Source organism: Salminus brasiliensis, chromosome 3, assembly GCF_030463535.1.
Source record: "Salminus brasiliensis chromosome 3, fSalBra1.hap2, whole genome shotgun sequence".
In the NCBI taxonomy this organism is placed as follows: Eukaryota; Metazoa; Chordata; class Actinopteri; order Characiformes; family Bryconidae; genus Salminus; species Salminus brasiliensis.
In genome coordinates this window covers 350213-360755 of record NC_132880.1, presented here as the reverse complement: position 1 = coordinate 360755, position 10543 = coordinate 350213, and the positions used below count along the sequence as shown (strand labels likewise).

Genomic DNA, 10543 nt, shown 5'->3' with positions numbered 1-10543 from the left:
ACACTTAGTGGGTCAGAACATCTCCAAAACATCCGCCAGATTTTGTAGGGTGTTTTTGGGCACAATGAAAAGATATTACACTGGGCCCCTCCACAGCACTACCCTGGTCATGCCAACCATGGTTGATGTGGTGTAATAGATAACACCACTACCTGCCAGTGAACTACCACACCATGTGGAAGACTGGGGTTCAATTCCAGGTCTGGGTGACTATCTTGCATTACACCAATACAAGTCCTTGGGCAAGACTCCTAACACTACATAGCCCCTCCTCTGTAATACGAGTAACCATGTAAGTTGCTTTGGATAAGAGCTTCAGCAAAATGCCATGTAAACCATGTAAATGTAACAATTTGCACATAGTTTAATTCACTGTTTGATGTAAGACTTATATGGGACAATGTAGCTAAATAATTTTGAAAAAGTAAATACAGCTTGTGTATTTGGTCACTGCCTAAAGTAGCTAGCAATTTACAGCACTGTATAACTGTAGAACTCATCACACCACAAACACCATCTCAATCACAATCTCTCCTGTCCCCAAACAAAACTCACCATGGGTGATCTGGCTTTCTGTTCTGTTGCTCCTTGCTTGTTGAATGTTCCTAAGATATATTTATTATTATTATTATTATTATTATTATTAGCACCGTATAACTAACAATTCTGCCAAAATACTCAAAACAAAGGCATAACTGTGTTAAATCATTACACACATAAAACACCATACTAATATGTTTGACAACAGCAGCATAAATAGCTACCAAGTAAAGGTTTCCAATTGCTAACACACTACTGACATGCACAAATACTTAAACTTGCAAAGAGCAAACCCCATTCTCAAGTCTCCAAACCCCTAATCAAATTTTCTGCTTTACACAAAATTTGCTATTCAAAATGACACTTTTTTAAATGCACTGAACATGGTTCTCTGCATAAGACACAACAATCTGACAAAAGGTCACATGTTTGTCATATCAAAACACTGCCACTCAAAATTGGCCAATATTTGTGCCACCTGGCCAAACACCTCAATGGTTAATACCATCAATCCAGAAATAAGCACTATAAAAAGACCACGGGTGAGCATCTTTTTCTTACAACAATGGAAAATGCTGCAGAGAGAGGAAGAGGGAGGGTGAGATGGGGGGTGGGGGGGGGGCATGGAGTGAGAGGTAGGGGCAGATCTGGTGAGGAGTTCATGTCTAAAGAAGACAATGACTTTCAAAATAAATCAGAGCAGACTTAGTTAATCATGTCATCAACCATGAGCTGACAATAACTTGAGCCCGGACATCCGGACATTTAGACTGGAGAGCAGATGTGTAGTACACCTCATGTCAGTGTAGCAGTTGGGTGACACCTGTTTACTTCATGGATGGCTGATGTCATACGTTAACTGTACATATTTCCTGTAGAATTTACTCCACTGTGGGGGAAATATCTTTAGGCTGCATTGTCTAAGCCCTATGTTTTAGTTTTTTCTAAAGGACTGAGAGACACAACCATGTTGGGGTAAGGGGCCAAAACTAAACTAAGAGTTAGAATCTAGCATGTCTAACTAGGCTAAAATTAGCTGGCTGGCTGACAACTAATTACATTACATTCAGATAGAAAAAATGGCCCGGGGCTGTATTGTCATTGAAACATATGGGGATGAGCGTAGCTACACGTCATACTGCAACCACCCAGCAGAGGCGCCAGATTAGTGCTGGCTTCACTTTTGAGAGGCGTTGCGCCTCTTAGGCTTTTCTACAATCACTGGTTCAGCCAGATTGTTTACATACTCTCATCAATTCTCGATTTAGAGATAGCTATTAAAAAAGGTCACATGGGTCAAGGAAGTATATTTTGATTGTGTGTGGGTTATTATATGCGTGTATTATACAGTCATACAAAATAAAGAAACACTGAAGGAGCACCTACATTTATTGTTTATTGTGAAATCAAGGATATTAAAAAAGTGTTTATCCTGCTTTTTCTACTATCCACAGAAGGCTTTCTACTATATATACTTCATGCATAAATTGGACTTATGTGGAAAATGAGACATTAAAATAATATTTTTCATTATAATGTAATTATTTCATAAAAAAATTTTACAACTATGCAATTCTACAACTATGCAATAACATCAATACAGCAGCACAGCTCTAAGCTAGTTTGCATAAGGTTAGCTACACTAATAAATAAATGAAAGCTATAAACTCACCTCCTCATATCTTTTGAAGTCATTTAACCGACAGAGGCAACAGAACAGCCCCTGTAACAACACTGTTATTAGTGTGACCCTCTAGGCAAGGCTAGTGTGTTCATATTGTCTGGTTTTGAATTCTCTGCTGTAGAGCTGCAGGTAAAAAAAAATAAAAGGGAATGCTTTCACAGTTTTCTAATTTTTCCATTTTTGCATCTTGTGCCTGAAGTGGTAGGACTATACCATCAGTTTGGAGGAGAACACTGAGCTCATTGCAGCTGGAGGTGGGGGACACTGGTGTATTGAGCAGGAAGGAGCTTTCTTTGTCACTCAATCAGTGGATTTTCACATTGCCACTGAGCATGTCTTACATTCCCTCGTCTTCTCAAAACTTACCACGTGCACCTGTAAAAGTCATTAAACTGAAGCTCCTGTCAGAGCAATATAAGCTTCAGGAACATAGACAGTTTAATTTTGTTAGCTACTTTTTATTCATTTTTTAATCAAATTAATTTCATGCCAAGCCAATAATATGTTAGTGATAAATATAAATGCCAATCAAACAGGCATGGCAGCAAAAATGAACAAACATCATGTGCTCCACAAAACAACAAAATGCAGGATAAACTCAAAAAACACAAAACACAGTAACTCAAACTACTGTAGCAAACATGGCAGAATGTTTTCTAAAACGTGTGTGTTTGTGAGACAAAGTTTTAGCCACTGTATATTAGTTTTCCTAGTTTACATGGACTAATCACATGACTAATGATTAAATAGACAACATATAGAACAATAGAATCTAGATAATAACAGGTGAAAATATTATTAGCATTAGTATTCAACCTGTAATCTGTGTTACATGTTCATTTTGTTATACATATCAGTCATTCCAGCATGGTATGGACGTCTGTCTCGGTGCAACACCATCTGAGCAAAGTATAAAATGTGTGCTGGTCTTCAAACACTCAGGAGTGAGTTTAAGACAGAGGAAGCAGAACTCTGTATAGCATCTACAGCACACAATATTTTTACATCCCTCTGTGTTGTGTTCATTCAGTATGCCACAGGTTGGGCAGGCACGAACAGCTGGACATTCTATATCTCTAACATCTGGTAAAGTAATGGTTTTACAGCTCTGCAGTAACCTGGTCAGGTCTTCATTAGTGCAGTTCTCATTATTACACCTATCAGAACGAGGACGAGGACCTTTCCATTCTCTCAGACACTGCCAGCAGAACTCATAGTTTCTCCCAGTTGTCTCACAGCACACTGTGCACTGCACACTCAGGTTCGACAGGTCAGCTCGCTTAATAAAGGATCCACATCCAGGGCACTGCAAGAGAAACAAATATAGCAAAAAAAAATAATTGTGAAAACATAATACTAAATTTATGATTCTACAAATGGTATGTTGCATAGTTTTTTGTGTTTTAATTTGCACGTTTTCAAATTCCAAATTGGTCTGTGGATTTGGACAGTTATTATTATTATTATTATTATTAATAATAATAATAATAATATAAATAATAATAATAAACTTGCTATTAGAATAAATGCAAACACATCATCTTTGTTGTTCAAAACAGCTGACTAGTGTAAAACAGTAGTTTTAGCAAAAATGTAACCAGTGCCTATCAGTAACTTTACTGACACATTCTGACAACTGACTCATATTACCCTGAAATACCAAAAGTCATGGGACAGCAGTATGTAAATTGAACATGAATTTACCTTAGGGGACAGTTTGGGAAACATACACACCTGGTTAAGTTATGTGGTGTTATCTTGTTGCAAAGGGCTCATGATCTTGCCAACTAGACTTTAGAGGTCTACCAACAAGTGGTGTGGTCTGATGAGTCACAATTTCGATTGTGACGGTAGGGTATGTGTGTGGCACAGACCCCATAAAGCCAAGGACCCCAGCTGTCAAGAATGCATTGTGGAGGTTGCTAATGGTGCCATGCTGGTGTGGGGTGTATTACTTGGTGACCATTTGCAGCCATTCATTGACATGCACACCCACAATGATGGGATATTCCAGCTGGACAATGCACCATGCTATAGGCCCAAGTTGTCCAGAATTGGTTTTATGGTGTATTCCCAGTAAACACGAGACTCTGTGGATTGAGGAATGTTAAATGCCCATACAAATTCGAAAATGGAATGTCCCAACCATCCGGCACCCACTATCAGGCCTTGCTTGAACTCTTGTCATCTTGCCATTTGCACTCTGGCCAGCATTCAGCCTCACTCACAAGATAACACCTGGCACAACTTATACATGTGTGGATGTTTCCCAAGCTGTCCACTGAGGTAACACTTCAAGATCAATTTACATACTGCTGTCCCATGACTTTTAGCATGGAGTCAGAGTATGTTATGATGAGTGGTATACAGTGTCTAACTGTCAAAAACTGTTTACATAAATTGTTTTTATTGTACTTACAATTTTGCAAGACATATGCTTCTTGCTGACATTCTTCCCAAGAGTTTTCTCAAAGAATTCTTGTTCTTGTGGTGTAAGTTTGGCTAACCTGCGGACTTCTTCATAAAGCCACTCTTTAGCACACAAATAGCATTTCAGTGTAGTTTTCCCCTAACATAAAAAAACACAGTTATAATGTGGTGAAAGAGCATTATTAAGAATGTCTGTTATTAGTAAGAATGTCAATTAAAACAATGGCAAAACATAGTGAAGTTTGTATCTGCACTGTGTCCACAAAAAGGACACAAAACATTTACTTAAAAAGGGTGTAAAAACATTTACCATAGATAAATTGCTTAACTATTTCCTCAAAAAGAGGCATGTAGAGTGTACAGAACACTGCAGTATTAGTAATGTACCAAATATTTTATGAACACGTGTAGCCAAATCATCTAATACATGTAATCAGTTACATTAACTATTAAAGGCAGCCAATTCTTTTGTTTGTTTTTTTCCTGTCTTTTTTGTTTTTATTATATTTGTGTTAAAATAACAACAAGTTATCCCTTAATTTGCACCCCAAAGATGTTTTTTTGTATTAAACTGTGCAGTCTCTGGGTTGTATTTTAAATGTTTTTTTTCTAATGCATTATATGGCATCAATAATGCCAAGTATAAGTCAGCATAATTACTTAGGGTCAGACAGACCTTGTGCTTGTGAGAGTCCCATCAATGTTGATGACATGAAGGTATGTCTTACATGTCTGTACTGTGTTGTGTTGTCTGTCTGCACTTGTATTGTGTTGCACTTGTGTTCTGTATGCACTGTCTATGTTGCTCCATGGTCCTGGAGGAACGTTGTTTCGTTTCACTGTGCACTCTGTATGTAGTTGAAATGACAATAAAACCACTTGACTTGACTTGACTTGACATATTGAGCATCAGATATAGAAATTACTTTGCTTTACCTTGTCTGCTAACTACTGCTTGTAGAAAACTGCACTTTGCACAGTTAGCAAAAGGTAAAAAGCACTGGCTATCACTGAACTTTTCTGTTGTTACCAACTATGTTAAACAAACCAGCTCTCTAAAACACAGGCTACATTCACATAGCAGGTGAAGTGACCCAAAGTTGAGTTGGATTGATGTAAAGGTGGCATGAATTCCGATCTGACTGTTCAGACTGAATGCATATTCTGTCAGATGTATCAGAATTCAATACCACATATAAAAAGTGACTCAAATCAGATCTAAAAGTGGCAGATTTTATATGTTTTTGCCATTCACACTGCCACACAGATAACTTTCACCTGCTGAGTGAACGTAGACAAGTCTCACACACTTGTCTGCTGGCTTGGGTTAAACATAAGGGTAAACAAAATGGTGGTTAGTTTGTGGAAAGGATGTTGAAATGTAAAAAAGTGTAATAAATTCTAAAATAATAATTATTTGTTGCTGTTATTAAAAGGTATGCAGTGACTGTGCTGCACACTGAATTTAATTAGTGTGAGTTCAAGTTTGTCTTTTAAAGGCTATTACTGAACAGCTGCCAGTCAACACTGTGCTTAAACCCTGCCCACCGAAAGCTGAAACCACTGCAACATCCAAATATGATCTTAAAAACTGACTAAATGATATATAAATAAAAATAAAAAATAAAAAATCTCTTCAGACAAAGTAAACAAATCTATCAGCTGATGGATATTTGTGCTGAAAACAATATTTTAACACAATGTAAGAACATTTTTAGAACAGGCAGAACATGCAATGTCAGCAATGTCATGAAACAAGCCAGTCTGCTCCTTTACTCACTGTACAGCTGCCTTTGATGGCCAATTGTTCAATATCAGAATCAATATTCGCTCAAAAGACAATACATATTTGTTTTCACTTAAATTGTTATCAGAACAGAAAGCTGCTTTATGTCCCCTAAAATTCCTGATAAAAGTAAAACAGGGCTTTTTTTCTACTTAGGAATATAGGTAGCGTTAGCAATGGCTTTAAGACAGTTTGCTAATCTAAGCTTTAACCATTTCCTGCATTGGCAAGTGCAATATATCCACACCTGATACCCAATGTTTCAGAAGGACTCTTTGATTGAATGAACTATGGAGTCTTTTTCACACCACACATTTTACTTTTGTTCGGTAAGAATTTATACCCACGCTAAAAGTAGCATTTTGTGCTCATGGGCTACGTCTACAGACGGAGAGTGTAATTCAATGCAGTAAAGACAAATCACACTTTGAGAGTGGGAATGACAAGAGACCTTTCTCCCTAATACAGTTGATGTACCATAACATGATTCTGATACTTATATTATTATAAATATGGCTTTAACTTCAATAAAAAGAGCTTTTCTCTCAAAATGTTACAATTAGAATGAGTTAGAAATGAGTAATAAACAATGCATCATTGAACACACAACTTACTTAAGTTGTATGCTTTGTGTTGTTTGTGAATTACCAGTTAGATGTGACTGCCTGTAAAGACCATTTATAATGTTCTACTTATGCAAGTTATTATGTATTGAAATTAAAGTTTTCTTAACATTTCAAACATGTTTAAAAAAAGCTCATGTTACTTAAAGCTTATAATGATAATCTTATTATCATCTTAGTCCGATTGATGGTCTCTGTGGCAATAGGGCAAACAAAAAAGTCCAGGTATCCCTGTACCCAGTCACTTCCACCAGAGCTTCCACGCCAGCCTGAAGATATTCCTCTAGCAACCAGGGGGGCATCCATATCAGATGCCCAAACCACCTCTGCAAAATCCACTAACATTAAAGGAGCAACAGCTCTACTCAAAGCCTCTACCAGATATCAGAGCTCCTCATCGTGTAACAGTAAAGTGAGCCCAGCTCCTCTTGTCTGCATTCACACTGTTTTCTATTTGTTTTTTAACTACACAACTGCAGTATAGCATGGTGTTTGCCATGTGTAAGAATGGCTGGGCTATCATATTGATAATACTTTTAATTATTAATTACACCAGGAGTGCTGCACTACAGCTAGATCTTCAGATAGGCCGACACATCTATTCCAAGGAAAATCTGCTACAGCTTCGGAAGTCTGTCCCTTGTAACACCAAGTCTTTTGGTTTCACACCAGCAGAAATACAATAAGAAAAGAGAGGATGTCAAGGAGGAATGCAGACAAGGCTGAGAAAGCCCCTCTTCCCTCCATCATCATGTACATCAAGCCTGCATTATTACCCTGACAGAAACCTGGCTTGGTGGTGAAGTCTCTGATGCACAGGTCAGCCTCGATAATTTTAACTTCTAAATGGACCTAGAAACTAGAAAATCTGGCAAGAAAAGAAGTGACCAGGTCTGTGTTTATGTAAGTACTAGATGGTACACCAAAGTAAAGATCCATACCAGGATACCTCAGGATACCTCAAATCTGAAAATGCTGACTCTCTCCCATTGTCTTTTTAATCTCCTGTGAGAATTCCCTTCTCTTACTGTAAACTCTGTATATGTCACACCCATCACAGCATATCTATAATACTCAGATGAAGCTATCTTGACTTAAAGACAAGAACTCAGTTGCAGCAGTATTCCATCTCTCATCTCTCATCTAACACAATAGCGATTATTTTCTGCAATTAAGTAATTATGACAAATTCCAACTGTTCAGCTGCCAGCCGGGGACTTGTGAGTATCCCTACGCCCACCTGGCACCTCTCAACCTGAGTAACCCAAGTAGAAAAGAGAACATCCCCTATTAAGGTGTTTGGTTTGGTTTGGTTCCAAAGCCTAAACTGATTTTAGGCATTTTAAGTTAATTCACAGACATGTTAAATGAGCTGTTTACCTTTGCAAGCTCAACTCTGCAAAATTCCATCAGCGTATCTGCACTTGTGACATGTCCACATGATAAAATTGCTCTGAGAACATCAGGATCATCATCATATGGATCTGAAAGGTACATACAGCATAATATTTAAGTAAGAATTATGAAGGTGAATGTTGTCAGGTCTGGAGTACATCAATGAATAAATAAATTACTGTATTTAATTATTTCACCCTTGTGTGTGAGAGGGTGGAGTTGTTCTATAGGAGCAAAAACAGCTCATTTGTTAATATTAGGTTGGTTTTGAAGAAATCCTATGTAAATCATGTATAATTAATAAACTGTAGACTAAGGCAGCATTAAAGACAATGTTAAAAAAAACATATTTTTCAAAAATGAACATACCTAAATCGCTGGGTCTCTTCGCTAGATTGATGTTTTTGTCCAATAAAGTGTACTGTTTCTTATCTGCAGAAATTAGACAAATAGGCATGAAAACAGTCTCTTGTTAATTTCAGTATAATGTTAAGATCTAAACAGAAAAATGTTACAAATGTGAGAGAATTATGTGTCTCTGTTTCATTATGCTGGCTACAGCAATTTAGCTCCACCAATTCAGACTACAGAAGTTTAGCTTCACCCATTCAGCCTACAGCATTTCAGTTGTGCCATTTAATAAAAACATGTATGTTGGATACTGTTACAAAAGGGAGTGACTCTTTATTCATGGAATATTACTGTAATAACAGCAGCAGGAGAACCACACTCTACACTGCTATGGATAAACTCTGGCTATCCAAGGGTGATCTGTTACATCACTATTGGTGGGCATCAGTTATGTTTAGAGTGCTCAGAGGCTGTTTAGAGGAGCCCATGGCTGGATTTTTTTTATTAAGCTCAAGCCTCAGCTCTATCCTTTGCATGGTACTCATTCCTTATTGTATTTTAACAAAACAGGAATATTACACTAATCTTGCTTGGATACTGAAAGCAACGTTTACATCTATCACATTTGACACCAACTTGTACATTTCATGAGCTATTCACATTAACAGAAGTGTGCATCAAATCTTATATTTTAATGCAGCTCAGACAGGAATACCCCATGATTATTTAAGAAGTAAATTATTAAATTATTAGTAAATTATTATTTACTTAATAACACTTGATGAAATAGCAACTTACAGATAATGTCCGATGCCTTTCTGATTAGTTCCATCACTTGGTCAGGAAGATAAGCTATGTTGTTGAAGACGTGGTATCTGTTGTTAAATCTCTTAACAATATTCTCCAGTTCTTTAGTCTCTTCTATGAACTCTTCTATAGAGAGACCCTCACTCTCCAGCTCATCTCCTCTGGTGAAGAGGATCCAGGTGTTCTGGAGGAGGTGATCTGGTATAAAGTGTTGAATCAGTTCTACAGTTTCTTTCTCTTCTGTAGAGAATCTGTCTATCTTCATCACCAGCAGAAACACCATTGGCACTGAGTCATCTAACTGGAGAAGAGGCTGCCATTCTCTTAATACTTCTCCATTGCCTGTTTCCGCGCCAAAGAGTCCTGGTGTGTCATAAACATCAAGGCTCACTCTATCAAAGGTCACACTCTCCCTCTGAACCTTTTTAGTTACATTTTTAAAGCTCTTCTTCGACGTAAAAACATTTTGTCCCATTATCGTGTTTCCAGATGCACTTTTCCCAACTCCCGTTTTCCCCAGGAGGATGACACGAAAACGTAAAGGCTCAGGTGGTTTCTGAACTGTTGCCATGGCCTTCGTAAGGAAAAGAAAAAGAGTCATGTAGGATATTCCAGTGTTTACACAGCATTGTACAAAACCACACAAGGGCATTAACAGGCGGATCTCCTCTATGCTTCACCTGGTGGACAGCTGTTTGTTATAAAGCACGTAGCAGACTTGAAAAATATATATATATAATAACTTTTCACACCAGGGGTTTTGCATCCCAAATATACTTTAAGCTATCTGAGAACATCTTATATGTAGTAACAAGCTATTCTGCACTTTAGCTCAAAGCTAAAATACTCACCTTTTGATGGATTTATGTTAGCTACCGTCTGTGGACTGTAAAACCGAAAGTAACCGAAAGAGTGAAACAGACGCTC

The 10543-nt window shown here is 37.6% G+C and overlaps 1 protein-coding gene across 1 annotated transcript; it reads right to left on the bottom strand.

Moving 5' to 3' along the window:
• Positions 1–2657: 2657 nt before the first annotated feature.
• LOC140551589 (uncharacterized) lies at positions 2658–10543 on the bottom strand. Its single transcript, XM_072675068.1, has 6 exons — positions 10468–10543; positions 9608–10190; positions 8828–8890; positions 8444–8547; positions 4644–4793; positions 2658–3530 (listed from the first exon to the last, which is right to left on the bottom strand). Exons 2-6 carry the CDS (start codon positions 10185–10187, stop codon positions 3078–3080), a joined length of 1350 nt encoding a protein of 449 aa, XP_072531169.1. The 5' UTR covers positions 10188–10190; positions 10468–10543; the 3' UTR covers positions 2658–3077.